The sequence below is a fragment of the Anomaloglossus baeobatrachus genome, chromosome 1 (genome assembly GCF_048569485.1).
Source record: "Anomaloglossus baeobatrachus isolate aAnoBae1 chromosome 1, aAnoBae1.hap1, whole genome shotgun sequence".
In the NCBI taxonomy this organism is placed as follows: domain Eukaryota; kingdom Metazoa; phylum Chordata; class Amphibia; order Anura; family Aromobatidae; genus Anomaloglossus; species Anomaloglossus baeobatrachus.
Genome location: NC_134353.1, coordinates 204,260,613 through 204,282,406, shown reverse-complemented (window position 1 = coordinate 204,282,406; position 21,794 = coordinate 204,260,613). Strand labels below are relative to the sequence as shown.

General features: G+C 43.4%; 1 protein-coding gene across 2 annotated transcripts in view; it reads right to left on the bottom strand.

Moving 5' to 3' along the window:
• FBXW7 (F-box and WD repeat domain containing 7) overlaps positions 1-21,794 on the bottom strand; it is a 237,503-nt gene that overhangs the window by 135,236 nt on the left and 80,473 nt on the right. For both annotated transcript variants that reach the window (XM_075347838.1, XM_075347835.1), the window contains one exon: positions 11,097-11,672. In XM_075347838.1, the coding sequence (XP_075203953.1) occupies positions 11,097-11,603 (507 nt within the window). In that variant the 5' untranslated portion in view covers positions 11,604-11,672. The remainder of the gene's footprint in view (positions 1-11,096; positions 11,673-21,794) is intronic.

The following is a 21,794-nucleotide window of genomic DNA, read 5'->3' as shown; positions in this document are numbered from 1 at the left end:
GGTAAGTGCCTGGTTTTATTTCTTTGTGTTTCTATGTTTGTGTTTTTTTTCTGATATCCTTTTTTGTACTACAGCGGATTTCCTAGACTATGGCGGAGCTGCATAGGGGTTTTATAGATAAAGTGGTAAATGAGCGAAAGTTTCAGGGAAGTGTTAATTGAAATAGTGTGTGTGTGTGTGTGTGTGTGTGTGTGTGTGTGTGTGTGTGTGTGTGTGTGTGTGTGTGTGTGTGTGTGTTATTGGGTTAGTAATGGGGGTGTCTGATAGACACCTCTCCACTACTAGCACCAGGTTTTTTACACAGCTGACAACCCCACTTATCATTACCCCGATTGCCACACTAGAGCAACCGTGAACAACTGATGCAAAGCACCAGAATTGGCGCATCTAATGTGATGCACTAGTTCTGGGGCAGTTGGTATTTTTAGACTGAGAAGGGCCAAATAACCAACCAATCACCTTCCCACCCTGATAATACCAGCCCCCAGTTATCTGCTTTACCTTTGCTGCTTATCAAAAATCTTGGGGACCCAAAGTCATTTTTTTTCATTTAATTCATTGGTTAATAGCTGTAAAAATCAGTCTGTCTGTTGGTCTTTGCACATCTTAACACATAATAAACCATTAATTTCAGTGTAATGCGTTTTTTTTTTTCCAGTACATGTCCCATGGACGTCACACGTACCGTAGACACGTGCACACGGATTGCACACATGAGTCTGGGAGTCCCACTACCTAATAATTTTATCAGAATGTATATGAAGCGCTCCTTTATGTCTAATACAGGGGGTGTCAGAGTTCCTCTTCCTCCTCATTTTTGGCAACTGTTGCATTGTCCTTATAGGCTTTGTGAGTTTCAGAGTCCCTTCTTCATAAATTAAAACAGGACCATGTCACACACACCTCATGTCTAGCTAAGGTAGCAAAATGTTAAAATTACATGTCCTGGTGACTACAGGTGGGTGTACTTTTATTTTCCCTTCTACTATCTCATCTACTGTAGTCATACGCAACGGGAAAATACGGTGAGATGGTGCAGCTATTAAGGGGTGATAGAGGGGTTTTGGGTTTTTTCGCTTTTTAATTTTGTCTTCTATAAAAGTATTTATACAGGAAAGTGTTTCTTAACATTTTTTTCCAGTAATATACATTTTACCTTTAGTTTTGTATGCTTTCTTGTCAGTCCGTAAATGTGAAAAAAATACTCTGACAACATTGTCCCCAGCAGCGATGTGGGGGGGTCAGATGTGTCCAGGTGTATGCCCCATGCTGCTCCCATTCTATTTGAGGGCTGTTTCCATCCATTTCAGCGATTTTCCTGCCCCCAAGCCCTCCTGTTAGGGTCTTGCAGAAAAATGCTTGAGTTTCCCATTGACTTCTGTTATACTTCAGCTTAATTTAACCTGTCTGATAGTCCGACCTGCTCGATTTAAGTACAGAGTAGTGATGAGTGAATACTGTTTGCCGCGCGTGCAGCACTGGAGACGCCTCCTGCCATATGTGAAGTTCCAGGAAGTAATGGTGATGCCCTATCTTGGCCTCCTGATGAACCCCAATACACAAGTGGGGGGAAACGCGTCGAGCTTGGGAGAATCCTTTTGTTTGACACCTATCCAGGAATGCCTTGCTTCGGTTACTGTACCATATGAAAAACACCCACGGGGATGCTACCCTGAAAACACCAATAAAATAAATTATTGTGGCCTTTAGCCATATCAATTTTGAATGGGCAAGATAGAATAAGTTGTTTATATCTGTCTTTTTAGTCCATCTCGTTTATAGTAGGGAGTTTAGGGATAGCCGCCGTGGTATGGGGGCACCACTTGAACCCTAGCGTGCATGTACCTTCATTGTTACATCTCCATTGATAGGTAGCGGACAGCATTCTCCTAGGGGTCATCTAGTTTTTCATTCCCCATTATTATTATATTGTCTCTGATTATCGGTGACCCCATTATTCTATCCTTCAGGACTTTATTGATAGGTCTGTTTGTACTGTACCTGGGGTATTCTATTATTTGTCTGTTTTTGAGTGTATGTTTGTGGGATAATGCTATTTTTAAATGTAATTAATAAAGCTGTATTTTTAATATAATTATAATATAGTTAGATTCTGTTAGCTTTAATTTGCTGCCTTTAGTTATTTCTTTTTGAGTCTTTGGTGTAGTGATGAGCGAATACTAAAATGATCAGTACAAAAACGCTCCGTACCCGAAACGAGCAGGTCGGACGCTCGGACTGGAGTACCGAGGATAATGGAAGTGCTCGCTCATCACTAATTAAAAGGGGTTTTCCAGTTCCGTTTGACTGTGGTTTGTTTAAAATAATGTCTTATCGACAGCGCTTCAACCAATAACGAAGCTCAGCGAGTCTGCGAGAGATGACGGTATAAACTCAGCAAACCTACAAAACTCCTTGAACCGCAGAAATCTCCAGCATCGGTCCGCAAAATAGCGCACAGAGCTGCAAATGAAAGCCACAGTGTTTAACGGGACTGATCCAGGAATAGCAGCAGTGAACGCAGGAAAATGATCGATACTGCACTTAGTCTGAGGGCTGCGAGTATGCCGGAAAATGGACACACTGATAAATAAGCTGCAATAAGTAAACTTCCCATTCCCCCTGTTATGATGCCAGCTATAGTGTTGGGAGCCATCTAGCAGCACAAGCAATGAATGAGAAGCCAAGCTGGATAATAAAATGTCTTTCAGCCATGACAGAGAAAAAACAGCCAAGATCAAACTGGGATTTACCGAGCCCCAAGTAGTGAGAATAACGTCAGGATGATAGAAGCCGAAGGGGTCACAGGAGAGCACAGTGTAACGCGGCCAGCTGAGAGACCGGGGAAGTGACAGTAAAATATGTGCATGTATTTATCCGGAAGCAGATACAATAGCAGAAGGATTGGGACAAACACTCAGACACACAATGTGCATACAGTGGATTAATGGCTTTACAATAGCGGCTGGAGAACACATGTATGAATGTGAACCATGCAGCCCGCGCTGACCTCTCCATACTCTCACAGCGGTGCGGTCATGCTCCCTCTCATCCTGATGAGCGAGGACATTTCACTTAAACCCTGGGAGATTTATTTTCATAAGAGAAGCCCTCCCCGCTGTTCAGCTATTCATCACCAGCTGCTCAGCGGTAGAGCTGAAGTTACTATGGCCATATTATAGGGTGGGGGTAAAGGTGCCCATGCCATACACCTTCAAGAACCATCTTCTTTGTCCCAGTTCACATACTGTAAGTTAATCTGCTCCCCTCACAGAGTGCTGGTGCTGTGTGGTGGCCATTGTTGCAGTGGTTTTGGGTCAGTGGGACGGCGTGGCCTGGAGTCATGGCGGCTTTGCCTTGCAGCATGGGCGCTGTGAGGCACCAGGTCACCTGCCCTGCTGGTGCATTGTCGCTGTGGTGATGGTTGGAGCACGGTTCCACACCATTAAGGCGTCAGAGTTAGGCACCCACTCAGAGGTTTGCCGTGACGTGGCAGTGGCTTCAGACAGCCTGATCAGATGTTAAACCAAGAACCTTATGTTCAGGTATTTATTTGTTTTGCCTAGCGGCATTAGATCAACTTCTGAATTTTGGATGTGCAGCCATTTATTTTTTCTACCACATTGTTGACCTTGAAGAACCATCCCTCCCACCCCAAAGTATGTAACACAAAGGATCGGGCATGAAGTGCGACATCTCGATTAATCTCTTTGGAGTCAGGAGGTCTCGTACACAATATATAGGTGACTTTACAGTAATGTGTATAGGGGCCCCAAGAGGCATGTTACAAGTAGGTGCAGCTTCTATCAGAGAGGTCTACACAGAACTCAGGGGAGGACATGGAGGAGGTTGTTGGCTTCGGACGTACATCACACAGGACAGTGGTGACCCCAGAATCATAAAGAAACTACTGTAAAACTGAGGGTCATCTTAGAGCTGCACGAACATTGGAAAATGGCCCCGATTTATCTGCAGAAAGGAGACTTAAAGGGAATCTGTCAGCTTTTTGCCACCTAATCTGAGAGTAGCATAATGTAAGGGCAGAGATCCTGATTCCAGTGGAGTGTCACTTACTGGGCTGCTTAATGTAGTTTTGATAAAATCACCATTTAGTCAGCAGTAGATAATCATTAGAGCACTACTTGCCCTGCTGCAGGTAGTCCAGCATATTCATGAGCTCTGTATAACTGCTAAAGCTGCAGCAGAGAAAACATTGATTTTATCAAAATGACAGCAAACAGCTCAGTAAGTGACACATCGCTGGAATCAGGGTCTCTGTCTCTACATTATGCTGCTCTCAGATGGGGGAGCAAAAACCGGGTGACAGATTCCCTTTAAGCAGGTAAAAAGCAGACATTTACATGACTGGGCATAAGTCCTGTCTGGGCTCGAACAGGAAAAATTTCATGGGAGCGGTACTTTAAAGAGATACACATCTCTGGACATAAAATCAGGGTTGCCAACTTGATTTTTTACTTTTTCTGAACAGCCTATTGAAAAATCAAGGACAGACGATATTTTCTACGGACCCATTGGAAGCCCATAATAAATTATTTTGATTATAAGTCATGTATGTCTACAGCCCATAGTTCAGATATTAAGACATCAGCTGCATTCACTGTAAAATGATGCTAATTATAGTCAAAATAATTTGTATAATTTTTTTCAGCTTCAAAAAAAAAAAAATCACTGAAACACCTTCAATTTTTCTTACGTACAGGGCAAAAAAAAGTGTCCTATTTTTATGATCTGTCCTGCAATTTCTTGCAACTCAGTCGTGGATGTCTTGTAATACTATTTGCCAGTAAAAAAAACTATAACTGTGGTATCGCTATATTCGTAAAGACCCAAATAAGACATCTTTATCACCTTTACAACAACAACAAAAAAAAAAAAAAAAAAGAAAATTCCTGAATTGCTGTTTTTTCCATTCTGCCTCACAAGAGCAGGATTGAAAGCAATCAAAAATTATTGTGGGGCCCAAAATAGTAGCAATAAAAGTCCAACTCACCCTGCAAAAATCAAGCCCTCGCATGACTGTCAGCGGAAAAATAAAAAATATATAGTCTTCAAAATCCAGTGATGCAAAAACCTTTATTTTGTAAAAAAAAAAAAAAAAAACAAAAAAAAAACAACAGCATTTCTTTAGCGGGATAGTAGCCAAACCTAAAAAAAATAATTATATATCTATATCTCTCTATCTATATATCTATCTCTATATATCTCCATCTCTCTCTCATATATATATAATATCTATATCTATATATCTATATCTATATATCTATATATATATATAATATCTATATCTATATATCTATATATTTATATATCTATATAATATATATATATAAATATATAATCTATCTATCTATCTATCTATCTATCTATCTATCTATCTATCTATATATATATATATATATCTCTACCTCTGGTATCGCTGTAATTGTATAATTGTACTGACCTGAAGAATAAAGCCGCATAATCACTTCTACAGCATGGTGCATAATGTAATAAATTTAAATCAACAGCATTTGAAGAATTGGCTTTAGTTATTTCAGAAAACCTTTCGGTAGGATCACCTTTCCTAACCAATTTACGTGGACATGCAGGTCATAGGAAGGCTGAATACAATGATTCCTTGATATCAGCGATCCAGTGCCTTATTACAGAGAAATCATGCTTGCCTTACATGTAAATGAGCTGGTCCAGGCTATGGGTTGGAGAGTTATCTGTATGATAAGCGGTCTCCAGAGCGTATTTTAAGAAAAGGAGGCGTTACTACTGTGAGACATGTAACTAACATAGGACAGAACTTTGTTTTCTTACAAACACATTTGCTGCAGCTCTCACAGCTCTGCTGTATGAAGTCAATATTGCAGCACTGTCTGCCTGGGAGAAGGAGGCTGAAGCCAACAGATGTGTTAGGTACCGCTCACCTCAGCGGTATTTTGCCGCGGGGCTGGATCCATTGCAGATGCTCTCCAGCTCAATTCACTTCCAATGGAATTGCGCGGCAAGATGCGGTCACATGCAGACTAGTGAGCCGCACGCAACCGCATGTGACCACATCCCGCCGCAACTCCATTGGAAATGAACAGAACCGGAATGCATCTGCAACGGATCCAGCCCTGCGGCAAAATACCGCTGAGGTGAGCGGCGCCTTACTTATAATCACACACAGCTCTGCAGTGAGATCTGGAGAGCAGAGAGCGGTCATTACATATCCTATTGGTAATGCCTCCTTTTATTTAAAGTACCGTATTTTTCGGATTATAAGACGCACTTTTCCTCACAAAAATTTGGGAGGAAAATGAGGGGTGCACCTTAAACTCCTTTCACACATCAGTTTTTTGCCGTCAGTCACAATCCGTCGAATTTTGACAAACACTGATCTGGCGACTGATTTTTTTTTTTCTCATCGACTTGTATTAGCGACAGATGACCTCAAGTCATCCGCCGAAAATGGTTTGTCCGGCGGACAGAGACGACGGACAAAGTAACGTTTTTGGTCTACGTCGAAAAATCGGAAAGCGACGGATCAATCGCTGTCCGACATTTGGTAGAATGGAAGCCTATGGGCGCAGGATCCGTCGTAATCCGTCAAATGAGGGATTCCGGGTTTTTTAACTGAGCATGCTCCAATTCATTATTTAGTATCAAATTAGCCAGCCAGCCCCCAATTAGGAAAGGTATATAAACCTGCCACGTAGGGCTTCACTCATCAATGTCCCAGCAAGCAAGCCAGCCAGCGGGAGCTGCAGTGTCAAGGCAAGCAATATTTATTTTTTTTTAAAGAGCTGTTTAGCTCCTACTTTGTTGAAAAAAAAAAAAAAAATTAAAAAGGGAGTTAAAAAAAATAGATATTAAAATTGTTCCAAAACCTTGGCCTCCGTAGAATCATTTCACCAAGGTAACGTTACATTTTTGGGTTATATCTCACAGGAAAGCACCTGTGGTGGGTATTTTGGTTTACGTGCAATACAGAGGTGTTTGACCTTCCATTTTTGGCTCTTGCTCTACAACCTGTCAAAGATGGGGTGTAAAAACACTGTATACGTAGGTTTTCAGTAGCCAATGACGTTTGGGTGCCTCCAATTGGGTTTTTTTTAAACAACGGATCCGTCGAAAAAAAGCAGAAAAAAACTGATGCAACGGATCCGTTTTTTCACCGGATCCGTCGCTTCAATTTTTCCACAATCTGCGACGGATCTGTCGAGCCAACGAATTGTGACTGACGAGTTAAAGTGGCCTTATAATCTGAATGTTGCTCACTGGGGGTGGCGGAGAAGTGTCGCAGGAGCAATGCTGCGGGTGCTGTGCTGGAGGCACCATCCTGAAACTGTTGGCGGTGCGGGCTTTTAATAATGGTGCACAGAGTAGGCACGTGCGCAGATGGAGCTCTCGGCTCCAGATCTGTGCACATGCCGCCTCCGGCTCATTGATCTCCCAGGAGCGGACTTAAGAAAAATGGCGTCCGGAGGTGGCGCGTGCGCAGATGAGATCTTGAGCCGAGAGCTCCATCTGCGCATGCGTCGATTCCGGGCATCATGTCTTTGAAGGCTGCAGTGCTGACAGTTTCTGGAAGTCGCCTACCTCACTGTGCCCACAGCGAGCATTGGAACACCATCGCCCTACTCCAGCATCACCCCAGACTCCTGCGACCCCGCTCCACCACCACTCCCGGTAAGACACCACACCACCGGATTGTAGGACGCATCCCCCCTCCCCCACCCAGTTTGTTTGTTTGTTTTTTTTCACCTTTTTTTCCCCCTCTAAATTTGGGGTGCGTCTTATAAGATGAACGGTAATCTCTGGAGGCAGATGCTCATGCAGATCATCGTTTGTCCTATAGCCTGGAACACCTCATTTACATGTAAGAAAAACATGGCTTTCTCTGGAATAAGACATTGGATGGCAGATATCAAGGAACCATATTATTCAGCTTCCTATGACCTACATGCTTATTGAAAGCAAAAAAGTCCGTGGAGCCTCTGTTAGGAGTCTCAACACAGAAACTAGCCAGATATCCCTCCGGGAAGGACCCAGCCAAGGAGGGCTCTCCCCAGGAGACCACCACAAGCACCATATTAAGTGGCCCCTTTCGTCAACATCCAACTCTTTGACAAGTTTAAAGACTCTGTTGCACAGGCTATTGCTGGCTGCAGAAGAGTTATATGATAATCTGTCAGTGAGCCCATTTTGATAGTCTGATAAGAGAGTTTATTACTCTTATCTCTCTTTTTGTGGGCTCCTCTCAGCTAATATACAACCACAGACCACATTCACTTTAAATATACTGTATTGGGAAACAAAGCTCCTGTAAAAGCCAAATGGAGGAACATTTTTAATGAAACCATAGTGCAAAAACCATTTTAGCCCCAAATACATAAGATTTAAATATAAAAAAAAACCCTTTTAAGGTCGTCACACACTTAGAAAACACGCTGATAGGTTAGCTTGTGTGGAACGTTAAATTGTGAGCCCCGTTGTGGATAGGGACTGTTGTGAATCGCAGTGCTGAAGAACAAACTGGTGATATGTAAATAAAAATTAAAATTAAAAAAAAATTCCATGACAGCCAAAGTGCAATTCCAATCGCCATGCACTCGCACCATTCTTAAACAATAAGTCAGTACTGATCTGTGATTTTTTTTCCTGTTATTTTGGCCTGAGGAAAAAAAAATGGTGGCATGCTGCATATGGTCGCCTTAAAACAGCTGATTTCTTAAACGCAGATGGGAGGGAACTCTTAAACAGAACTTGTCAATGGGATTTTATACCCTAAACTATTTATATGTGCATGTAGTTCTTTCAAAGAATAGTCCAGGATTACCTTTACATTGTCAGTAGGCTCCTCCATTACTGAGAAATAAGCGTTTTAATTGATTTGCAAATGAAGCTGAAGAGCTGAAGCCTCGGTCACTCCAGCTCTATTCCTCACCCAGCGCCACCTCCTGCTTGCCTGGCAGCTCCTTTATCTGAAGTCACACAGCATAATGGCTGTGAGTCAAGCAGAAGGAGGTGGCACTTAGCCAGCAATAGAGCTGGAGTGACAGAGACTTCAGCATCATTGGCATATCAATTCAAACACTGATTTCTCAGTAACAGAGGAACGGACTGGCCATGTATTGCTGGACTTGTCTTTGAAAGAGTTACTGCACATAAATAAATTAGGGTGTGAAATCCTGCTGACAGATTCCCTTTAAGGCTGATCAGAAATCGCCATTGTCTGGAGCAGATCATCCAGTGGAAACAGGACCTGTGCTGCTGAGAGCAATGAAAGGCAAGGTGCACAGAACTACCTATTACCGATCTTTCTGTGTGCAGAGGAATTGCGGGTAGCCTGACTAACCTGGTTACTAAACGACCACCTATTGGCAAACATGGAGCCCGTTTGAAATCGTTTAACACCACAAGTTGGCAAGTGAAAGCGCACCATTAGTCTTGCTGGGGGCTGTAGTGCATCACTGTGAATTTAATATTTGGTTATGCTGGGAGTTTTACTGCTTTATTGCTCCACTCTGTATTTCATTACTACCAAACTATGAGACACTAGAAGTCCCAGCAATGTTCCACTCTGCAGTTAGGTTAGGCTGTGACTTTAAAGGTAACCTGTCAGGTGCATTATGCTCAGAACCACGAGCAGTTCTGGGTGCATATTAGTGATTCCTGCCCAACAGTCGTGTATCTAGTAGTATACATAGAGATTTTTAGAAAGATCTTTTATCGTATGCTAATGAGCACATGAACTAGTCCCCTGGGCGTTCGATCCCTGATCAGTCAGCCCCCTTAGCATGTTAGATCGTCCCTGTGGGCGTGCTAACATGCTAATGAATGCGCAGTGTCAGAGGCATGGTCGGGCTCACCTCTCTGCTGCCACCGCTGGTTGTCGGCTCAGTGCGTACAATCAGAATGTCCCTGGACTTCCAGTCATGCACACTACACCAGTTAGAAGTCGGGACACATACACCCGGCTTCATAGTACAAATGACTGGAAGTCTGGGACGTCTGATAATGCGCAATGAGCCGAAATCCAGCGTCGGGCGTGGTGGCAGCAGAGAGCGATCAGATTGACCATACCGCTAATGCTGCACATTCATTAACATGATAGCACAACAGGGGTGAGCTTACATGCTAAGGGAACCGACTAGCCAAGGGAAATTACGCCCCTGTGACTAGCACCTGGCCTCATGAGCATATCATAAAGGTTCTTTAGAAATACTTTTTCTACAGATCTCTTTATCTATGCTAGTGTATACAGGGACCGTTAGGCAGGGATTAGCAATATACATCCAGAACTGCTCTAGGCTCTGTGTGTATATTGCACCTGACAAGATCCCTTGTTCACAATGAAAGAATCCCTAGGTTATGCTAGGACTTGTAGTACCTTTGTGTTTCACTGTCTATTTATGCATAACTAGGTTATACTAGGACGTGTAATGTCCCAGTGCTCCATTGTGTAACTAGGTATTGCTACAACTTGAAGCACCTCAATATTTCGGTGTGTAATTATTCCTTTCCGGGTGGGGAGGGTCATCACTAGCTGCGCCTCCTCCCTTTTCTCACATAGCACCAACTTTTAATTAAAGGCATGAGCACAATGTTGAAATGAACTCAGATGACCACCTTCACCGTGCATGATGGGGCGTTCTGGTCCCCAACACTAGTACGGCCTGGTTGCGTTCATATGCCAAGGCTGAATCTACTTTACCACTGCGCAGTGCTTTATAGATAGAGCAGTGTGGGCTGCCTAATGCCATGGCTGCCAGCTGGGGGCAAAGTTCAGAAAGTAGAGGCTGGTTTCCAATAGAGAAACAGAAGGAACCAATTCAAATCATGAACAGAACCAAGAAAGCCCCCTATAATTAGAACTGAAATACCCTTCACTTCATTAGTATGGACCTAAATTCTAGATCCGCAATCTAGTGTAATCTTGCAAAGAAAGAAAACGCAAATGTTTCTAAATATTTCTTAGTGAAAAATACATTAGCCTACCTTTGGTATTGACAAGCTACAGAAAAACCACATCAGTTAATAAGCAGAAAAGGCACCAGTGAGTAGTGTGTGATCTACAGTCACGCAGGACTCAGACTCACCTTCGTCTTTGTTTGGAAAGGGCTGGGCTTCTGTGGAAGAGAAATGTCCATTATACTATTGGAATTTGGAATATCGCGGGAGTTTCTATGTTCTCCCTCCCTACTGCTGTCATCAGACTGATCAAAGTCATCACTGTCCTGGTCCATCTCCTCCTCATCCTCATCTTCCACATCACAAACATGTTCCTCATCCTCGTCCTCATCCTCCTGTTGCTCAATGTCCTCGGGCTGGTCTTCGCACTCATGATCTGCTACTATACAGCTGTTGTTGTTTTCTTCTAAATGTTCCGGGTGCAGGTTACTCCTCTCCACACTTCCGGGGCCGTCCACCTCTCCATTCACCACTACGTGCTCTTCTCCCTGCGGTCTCGGATGCTGCTGTTCCTCCTCCTCCTCCTCTACTCTGTTCATTTGCTCCTCATCTGCTTGGCTGGAAGAAGCATTACCTCGCACAGAACCGCCAGTACGTCGCCTCTTGCTGCCCACAGACAGCAGTTCCTGATTCATTTCCAAAAGCCAGCTTGCTACTTCATGGACATTGGCTAGACTGTGTGACGAGGCAAAGGATTTCACATTCTGCAAAAAAATAAATAAATAAATTAAAAAAGGGTCAATATTAAGTTTTTTCATTCTATGTACTACAAAATAATAAAAACAGGAAGTACTTAAACACAGTTATATAATTAAACTGAAAAAGGTGACTTAAAAGGTGTGGTCCACTACTCAGCATAGTGGCCACATCAATATAAAGCTCCTAAAGAAGGCTTTTCTCAAATACCTTGTGTAGTCAATTGTGCCTCAGAGTGGTGCTATTGTGGTCCGCTCATCCCCAGTGACCCCCCGGCTCCGTGACCTCTGAGATCCATTGATGTCACATCAACTTCCAGTTGACCCAACATCACAGAGGAGAGCCCCAGTGTCCGTGAGTGACGGCTGTGGGCGACGTTTCACCACTTGTCACTGCCCAGCATCTCGCACTCTCTCTGATTCGCTGCAGAGTGCCGCAAGCACGAGCAATGCTGGGCTGTGACAAGTGGTAAAATGCCACCCATAGTCGTCACTCAGGGAGCATGGGGCCAGCCTCAGTGTTGTTGGGTCAACTAGAAGTTGACTTCACATCACCGGATCTCAGAGGTCACAAAGTCCGGGGGTCACGTGATAGGGGATGAGCGGACGATAATAGCGTCGCTCACAGTCAGAATTTACTACACAAAGTATTTGAGAAAACTCTTTATGAGCTTTACATTGATGTGGCCACTAATGCTGAGAAGTGGACCACCTCTTTATATTGAACCTCCAATGAGTCCTATGCACGGACATCATGAGATCCGCACTGATAAAACTGTAAAATCTTACAACAATTATATTAAAGACGTGTATTCAAACTCTGTATAAGTACAAAATATTTGCACTTAGACCTTTAAAAGAAGGTTCAGTAAGAAAAATACTGATGGGCAAGCAGCAGTTTATAAAGGAAGGCACCGGGGGAATGTCCTCATCTAACAATAGTAATGCACAAATATCTTGGCCGGCTTCGTACCTACAATTATGCAAATAAACAGCGTGCTGTAAATGGCCACATATGGCATTGCTTAACTGACCCTTTTTTATGGAAATCGCCATATCCTGCCAGGGGTTCAGTTAAGTAAAATATCTGAATCGTTTACTACCTAAAATAGTAACATCTCTGACGTCCTTCCTCCGCTAGCAGAAAAATCTGGGAAAACTGCAGTAAGGCCGAGCACATTCCTAGAATTCTCCTCTCAGCATTACAGACTATTGTACCTAGGTATGACAGACTGTAAAATCTCCGAAAGAGCAAAGACACCAGACTGTGTGTGACCGGATCCTCCATACAACTTATTCAGTAGTTCCAATATTCACTGCATCAGGGGGCAAAGAGGGGGTTAAAGAGGGCCGCAAAGAGGGCCGCAAAGAGGGGCGCAAAGAGGGGCGCAAAGAGGGGCGCAAAGAGGGGCGCAAAGAGGGGCGCAAAGAGGGGCGCAAAGAGGGGCGCAAAGAGGGGCGCAAAGAGGGGCGCAAAGAGGGGCGCAAAGAGGGGCGCAAAGAGGGCACATGGTTTTATGTGAATAATAGAAAGCAACACTTCCTCAGAAAGGAGCAATAATATATAAAAAGTAATAAGACCACTTTTTTGCTATTAATGAAGGAAATTGAAAATCCAGTGAACAGTTGTAGTGAGATCCAACCTCACAGACAATTTAAGAAGTTAGGAAACGGCATCTCAGATCATTTGCTGGAATATTATAGGACGTCTCTGGTCACCGGACAGTTCCTGCTCAGTGCGAATTCCACATTTCTACATCTGTCCTCTGTATCGATCATTTGCTAAGTGAGCGATGTACGGCAGACACTGTAGTCCTGATTTCTGCAGGATACTGTAGGTAGGAGGTTACCTATAAAGTCTTGTAAGAAGGCTGATATTCATGGCGTTCCCTAATTACATCTTGGAATTCAAAGCCGTCCTGTGAAAATATCACAAACTATGGAGCCATCTACATGGCTGTAATTTTAGGGGGTTTACGAAAAGCTAAATTTTACCTATGCAATTTTCATTGTCAGTGTGGATGACATACTATTGTGTCGGGCAGGATATCCACGCCACGGCTGTGTAGGAGAGAAGATACAGTATATGCCACAATGGTAGTGTGCTGCACGAAGACTGGCACAAGTGACGCATTTAAAGGGCACAAGTCAACAAGTCAAAAGTGTCGAGATTCTGTTCTTATTTTATTCTCGCTGCTCCCCTTATTATTTTTTTTTTGTTTAAAATCCACTATACTGTTCCATAAATATGAGCCTTTTATTTAAAGCTAATTTTCATTGTCTTAACAAAAGGGGTGTGGCTCAGAGTAATTCTGCAGTGCAGCTTAAAGACACCCCCCCCAGAGAATCCTGTTAGCCATGCCCACTAGGTAAAGCTTTACAAAAAAAAATTACAATTAAAAGGCCTAAATCTCTAAAAAACCGAAAGGCAGAAGGGAAGAAAAAAAAAAAAAAAAGAAGAAGAATACTAATGGGAGCAGCAGGAATAAAGTAAGAGCAAAAACTGTCCACTTTCGAACTGGTGACAGGCCCCCTTTAATCATATTCCAGAATATGTTCATATTTTATTTTCAGATCCAGATTTTAGGACAGCTGCTTGCATTGGAGACAGCGCTCATCTGAGCTTTATATATAATGGTGGGGAAAAGCAGATACAGTCCATAAAAGCCAGAAGAATTAAGCAGCCGTTGTTCTAAGGCATTGAAATGTTGCTTCAGAATAAGGGCGCATAATGACCACCGATAAAGAAGAGCATTGACAAACTCACTATGCAACATGCAGAGGTTTTACTAGAAAAACCATGGACTGGGCAAAAATGGGGAAACTAAGAGCTATAGTGTAAACTGATGGCCAGACGCAGAGCTAACGGGCGCACCTTCAGCTGAACAATGAAGATTAGCTCCCACTAGCCAGTTTCTTACTCCACACTGATGAGGGGCAAATACCCCGAAACAGCTGTCTGTGGATGGATACTATGTTCTGGTATAGGTGGTCCTTGACTGGAGACTGCCCTTCCCGTGGTTGTTCCTTCCCGGTGAAAGACCGGTCTAGTTTCCTGCCAGCGTTGAGAAACATGTGATGGTGTCTCCGCGGCATTCTTGTTTGGCATATTTTCCCAGGGGGCCTTGTTCTAGTGTCACTGCGTTGAGCAACACGTGATGGCGTCTCCGCGGTGTTGGATGTTGATCTCCCTGAGGTCAACCATCCTTACCTATGCAATGTAGATAAGTGACATGGTTAATGGATCACAATAGGAGGTGTACTAACTTTAAGGATATACGCATATGGAGAGTATTTGATGCAGAAATTTTTGCACCATTTCTGAATCTCTTCATAGGAAAACATAGCGGCATAAACATGTTTTTGGTGCAGATTTTTCTTTCTCATAAGTATGAGTGAAATCTGCAGCAAAAACGCTGAAGTGGCAGGCTGCAGATTTACATCTGTAAGGAGAAAATGAGACACCAGGATTTTCATTCACTTGACTAGCATCGGGAAACCCCTCAGAAAATGGTACTGAAAAAAAACGCGACAAATCTGCAACGTGTGCATACAGCCTAAGGCCCATTTCACACGTCAGTGAAAAACAGTGACGTTTTTCACTGGCGTGTAAAACACGCACATGTCCCTGCGTGTGCTGTGAATCGCGGCACAGGTGGGTTGTCTAAGTGCAATCCGGGCTCCGTTCTCCGTGGCCCGTGATTGCACTTAGAGATTCACTCACCTGCGCCCGCTCCCGCTCTCCGTGGTGCTGAATCCTCCCGCGGTGCAGCCTCCGGCCGGCGATGACCCCTGCAGCAGCTGCTTCCGGGTCGGCTGTGTCGCGCATAATGAATATGCGCGACAGTAATGAGCCGGCTCAGAAGCAGCAAGCTGCACGGGCTGCAGAGGACATCACTGGACGCCGGGTGAGTTAAAATGTTTATTATTTTAAATGCACGTTTTTTTCTGGCACGTGTTTCACGGACCACACCACTGCGTGGTCCGTGGGACATCAGTGATGCCAGAAAAAAATGGACATGTCTCCGTGCAGCAATCACGCACACGCGGGTACGCTGCACGGAGACACGTGCAGTGAAAAATCACTGATGTGTGAGCAGACCCATTCATTATAATGGGTCTGCGTATGTCAGTGATTCTGGTACGTTTAAAAAAAAAGCACAAACGTACCAGAATCACTGACGTGTGAAAGGGGCCTAACTGAGGCCTCATTTACATGAAAACTACTGAGAAGGCGGTGGGGCCAGACAAATGTGATCTGAGTGATGTCTGTTATTATTTAGTGAGTAGGAAAAGCTTGGAAATTTGATAAAAAAAATATGTATATGAGAAAAACTGGTTGTAACACTGTTCTAAGTACAATTTTATTGGCATGCGTTTTTCTTAATGAAGTCAAATGGGAGGAAGGGCTAAAGAAAGCACCAACAACTGACATACTGCCGAATATTTTCTCCACCAAATATGCAAGAAACAAAATAAGCAACATGCGCACAACACTTCAGAATTTTCAATAACTTTGCCAGAATGAAGAAACCTGTGCAGATTTGTGCCAAAATCTGCAACAAAAAAAAATGTATCAAAAACGCACTGTGTGCACAAAGCCTAAGGCTACGAGCCCACGATCAGGGTTCATAGCGTCTTTAACCCATGTTAGCACTGCAACCAAAAAGCTGCATTGTACAGTACAAGCCCAGTGGATGGGATTCATAGAAATCTCCTGCTCACTGTGCTTGTTTTTCCCGTAGCATAAATTGACAAGCGGCACAGCTTTCCGAGCTACAGTATGCCAATTTATTGCTGAGGAGCCGTGAGTGTTCTCTGCAGGGAGAAAGACCGCAGCAGCCTGAACCAGGATTGTGGCCACAGGCCGCTGAGGTCTCCTGCGAAGAGCACTCGCAGGAGAGGACAACCCGCGTCCAGGATGCCGTGTCCTGATTATGGGCATGAAGGCTAAGAATGGGCACGTTGGGCTATGTCCTCAAACAGAATTTTTTTGCTGCATTTTTTTTCTTCTGCAGAAAAGCTGCGTTTAGAACATCAGCAAAAGTTATGGTATTCCAGAGATCTCATGAGACACTTGATTTTTTTTTTTCCGGTCTTTATTTTAGCACTGCAGAGTCTTTTAAATCTGCCATGTCATTTCTTGAAGCGTTTGTGGCCACGTGTGCGTATTGCACTGCAGCGTAACTGCATGCGTCGTGCGTCCCCAGCACAGTCTATGAAGATTGTGCATAATCCATGCGCACGTTACGTTCTAGAACGCAGCGATTTGCATGCTGCCAAATCACTGCATTCTAAAAAGCAACATGTCACTTATTTCGTGCGCTTTGGATGCAGCCCCCGCTCTGTCTATGGTGGGGGCTGCATCCAGAGCGCATGAAATCGGCTTTTTGACTGCATTCATTACGCAGTGTTTCTGCAGCGATTTGAAGTGCACGTGTGCTGTTCAAATCACTGCAGAAATTTCTGCAGGGACAGGACGCAATATGGGCACATAGCCTTAGGGCTCTTTTCCACTTGCGAGAGACTCGCGTGTATCTCGCATTGCATTACCCGGGACGGCCTGCTTCTCTCCCGACAGGAGTGGGTCAGCTGCATGTATTTCTATGCAGCTGAGATGCACCCGTCAGGAAAGAGGCAGGCCGATCCGGGTAATGCAATGCGAGATACACGCGAGTCTCTCGCAAGTGGAAAAGAGCCCTAAGGCCCTGTCACACACAGATAAATCTGCGGCAGATCTGTGGTTGCAGTGAAATTGTGGACAATCAGTGCCAGGTTTGTGGCTGTGTACAAATAGAACAATATGTCCATGATTTCACCGCAACCACAGATCTGCCAAAGATTTATCTCTGTGTGTGACGGGGCCTTAAGACTGAGAAATGCAAAAACACTACCAAGTTTTTTTGCCTTTTTGCTGCAGAAACACTGAAAGAAATAACATGGCAGATGTAAAAAAAAAACTCTGCAATGCTCAAATTCAGACAGGAGAAAAAAAAATCAAGTGTGTGCCTGAGATTTCTGCCAGGAGAATAGGCATTGGCAGCAGAAAAAAAACGCTGCATGTGAACATGGCCTTACTACTTTTAACCGCTTGGTGTTTTAATAAATCTTAGGTTGTTAAAAGATGTTCTTAAGCCTTTCTCGTGAAGATGGAGATACATTAACCCAGTTCAGCAAAACTCACAGCCATTTACAAGAGGGAATGCACCAAGATAAACAGAAATCTCTTGATACTGGGGCGCTTGCCCAATTAGGCAAGGTAGCAATGTTATGGGGGAGATTTGAGGATGCGCCAACCTCTTTACAAGTGCATCATCTACTGAATGGATCAAATCTTTAATAACGCTGTATGAAAAAAAGAGGAAAAAAGGTTTATGAGCTGCAGATGTACAGAAACATAAAAAGCAGGAAGGGAAACGGTACATGTGAGTAATACGCTGCTCGCCGTAAGCAAAAGGCCATTTAATTAGAAGCAGTTGGCGCAGTTTGTAGTACACACACGTCCACCTTTTATTATGCAATTAGTTTACTTTATGTGATCTCCTTTCTTGGATTACTGTAAAGGACGAGTGCATTTAGATCAGGAAACAGATTTTTATAAGGTTTATTGTATACAAAGTCAAAATCAAGGCAGATTTGGAGATCCTAAGCCAGGAAGCCCGAGGCATTACATAAATATCTTTATTGTAGGCGGGCACGTTCAACCATCAGGCGAACGCCTCTAGATAAGACATCACAAGTGTTAGAAGAAACCGAGCCGCTCAATATCATGAGCTGTCTACAATAAAGGAAGAGTGCTGGTGAACAACTGCAGGCCTGACATTGAGTGTGCCTGGCATTTCTGGCTTCTTTACAGGAAAAAAGCAACCGGTTCATCAAAGGTTTTACATCAGAAAATAGTAAAAAGCTATAAAAAGATGAAAAATCTTTACGCAAAGAAAGAGGGGAAGAAAACATTTTGTGATGATCTTTTTGCACAGCTCTGACAATGTGGATAGAGCTGGGGTGGGACGGTTGCTTGACGGGGGAGGCAGGGGACCACCGCTCATCAAATTCATCACATGCGGTGGAGTACCTTACAACCACAGATCTTAGGGCCTAAGTCACACGGCATGAAAATCGGAGCAAGTGGAGTGCGATAAAACATGGCATTCCACTCGGACCAATATTAGCCTGTGTGTCAGCACACATGAGCGATTGTTTTCTCAGCCCTAATCGGACCGAAAAAACAATCGCAGCATGCTGCAACTGCAATGCAAGACTCTTTCTCTCGCACCCATTCAAGTGAATGGGGCGAGAAAAAAAAAATAAAAAAATAATCACACTGCACTCGCAGTACACTGGTGTACCGCGAGTGCAGAGTGAGAATTGCAATTGCCGGCTATGGAGGAGAGAGGGAGATAAATCCCTCCCCTCCCCTCCTCAGTGCCGGCCCTCCCCCCGCAGCTGAGGTCCGCTCGTACAGTCAGACCTCAGTTTCAAGGATACTAGCATGACACTCGGCTCCTGCTGTGCTGCCAGCGTGAGCAGTGTGTCATGCGAGCATCGCACTGGTGCCCCATGTGGCCCCGGCCTTACTCTTGTCTTACAACCACCGCCTTCCCTGGGATCCAGCTCTGCTCCTCTTCTCAGTGACGTCACCGCTTTGTAGACACTCTGGGTCACACTGCGCTCTGTATGATGTGGAAGTGGCTTTTACAATGTATGTCTATGGAGCATCAAAACAAGACTATCGGCTTTCACTGTAAAATAGTCTTGGCTATGTGCGCACGTAGCGCTCTGTCCCTGCAGAAATTTCTGCAGCGATTTGAACAGCACACGTGCGCTTCAAATCGCTGCAGAAAAAGAGTCCGTTATGAAAAAAAAAAAAAAACAGATTCCATGCACTCTGAGTGCAGTCCCTCCCATAGAAAGAGCAGGGACTGCATGCAGAGCGCACGGAAGAAGTGACATGTCATGGCAGCAGCCGAAGCGCTGCGATCTAAGACCCCACATGCACACGTCTCCTGCATAATTTTCATAGATTATGCTGGGGACGCAGGACGCATGCAGTTACGCTGCAGTGCAGATCGCAACGTAACTGCATGCAAATACGCAACATGTGCACATAGCCATACAGCTCACGCATAGAGTGATCCAGAAAGTCTGGAGAATGGTGACGCCACTGAGAAAGGGAGTAGATTGGTGCTGGAGGAGTACATTAACACTGACACTACACACTTTCTCTCTATATATCTATATATATATATATATCTATATATATATATATATATCTATATATATATATATATATCTATATATATATATATATATCTATATATATATATATATCTATATCTATATATATATATATATATATATCTAATCTATCTATCTATCTATCTATATATATATATACACACACACACACACAAATTTAAAAAAAATAAATAAAAACAATCTTATGGGAGGCCTTCTTTAATTCAACCTCTGATGACTTGAGAAAAAGGTGCTTTACTATACGTCTTCAGGTAGGTCCAATTTCACATAATATATATCTATACAGTCTGTAATTGTGCCAATGTCACAGAAATTAACAAGTACAAAAAATCCATGCATGATGCTCTGCTTCTGAGGAACAATCGTAAAAACTATAAACACATAAATGCTTATACAGATCATTCGGCATGTATGCCCGCCTAGTACATTAGCTATTGCCATACTGTGCTGCCACACCACGCAAACATTATTTAGAAGTTGGATATACTCCCTCTCCACAAACAAACACAGGTGAAGTGACTAATCACACAAAAACATCCAACAAATCCAATGACAAGGCTGGGGCTATGCAGCGGATAGACGAGAACATACAACGTGACACACAAGTGAGTTGTACAAGTAATCTTTTGGTTCTTTAATTAAATTAAAAAAAGGAAAAATATATGTTTCATTGCAAAATAAAAAAATGTGTTGCACTGAGAAAAGACAGTAATGTGCATGTCACTTCTTTTCCGCAGGTAGCTGCGGTATTTTACCCCATTGACTGTAATGAAAACATGAAATAGCGCAGGGAATAACGCAGCTAGCAAATTATGTGCGTATTATTGTGTTATTCCCGCGGTATTCCGTGTTTTTTCGGGAAATAGTTATCATCACTGCCTGCGGTTTGCAGGGAAGTGATGTCATTATGACAGGAAGAGGAAGCAGAGCAGAGAGTAACCACACACAGATCACACATACACAGACAAATAGAATACACATACAAATCAAAACGTACATATTACAAATAAAAAAAAAAAAAAAAAACGTGGGCTCTGATATATTTGTACCATCCAGCCACGGTAAGCACACAGCAGGGGCCTGGTGTTCTCAGGCTGGGGAGGGCGAGGGCCATGGTTATTGTCCCCCCTCCCGCAGCCAAGAATATCAGCTCGCAGTTGCCCCAAGAATGTCGCATCCATTATGCGACAGTCCCGGCGTGTTACCAGCTCTTCCCGATTGCCGTGATGCGGTGGCAATCGGGGTAATAAGGAGTTAACGGCAGCCCATAGCTGCCACTAAATCTAAGATTAGTAATGGCAGCGTCTATGACACGCCGTCACTAATCTGTAAGTGACAGTAAATAAACACATACACTGAAAAATCCTTTATTTGAACTAAAACACAAAAAAGTCCCCCTCTTTCACCACTTCATTAAAATCCCCAAATACCCCTCGAGGTCAGGCGTAATCCACACGAGGTCCCATGACACTTGCATACTGAACTCAGATCCAAGGTCCCGCAGGGTCAATGAATACTGTTGGGGGGGGGGAAACACATACATCAGAAATAAAAGCTGTAATATCCATCCCTCTATCCATCCCTCTTATCCATTATCTATCTATCCCTCTATCTATCCCTCTATCTATCCATCCATTACCTATTTATCAATTATCTATCTATCCATCCGTTACCTATTATCTATTTATCAATTATCTATCCATCCATCCATTATCTATCTATCTACTATCTATCTATACCTCTATCTATCCATCTATTATCTATCTATCCCTCTATCCATTATCTATCTATCCATCCATTATCTATCCATGCATTACCTATCTATCCATTATCTATTTATCAATTATCTATCCATCCATCCATTATCTATCT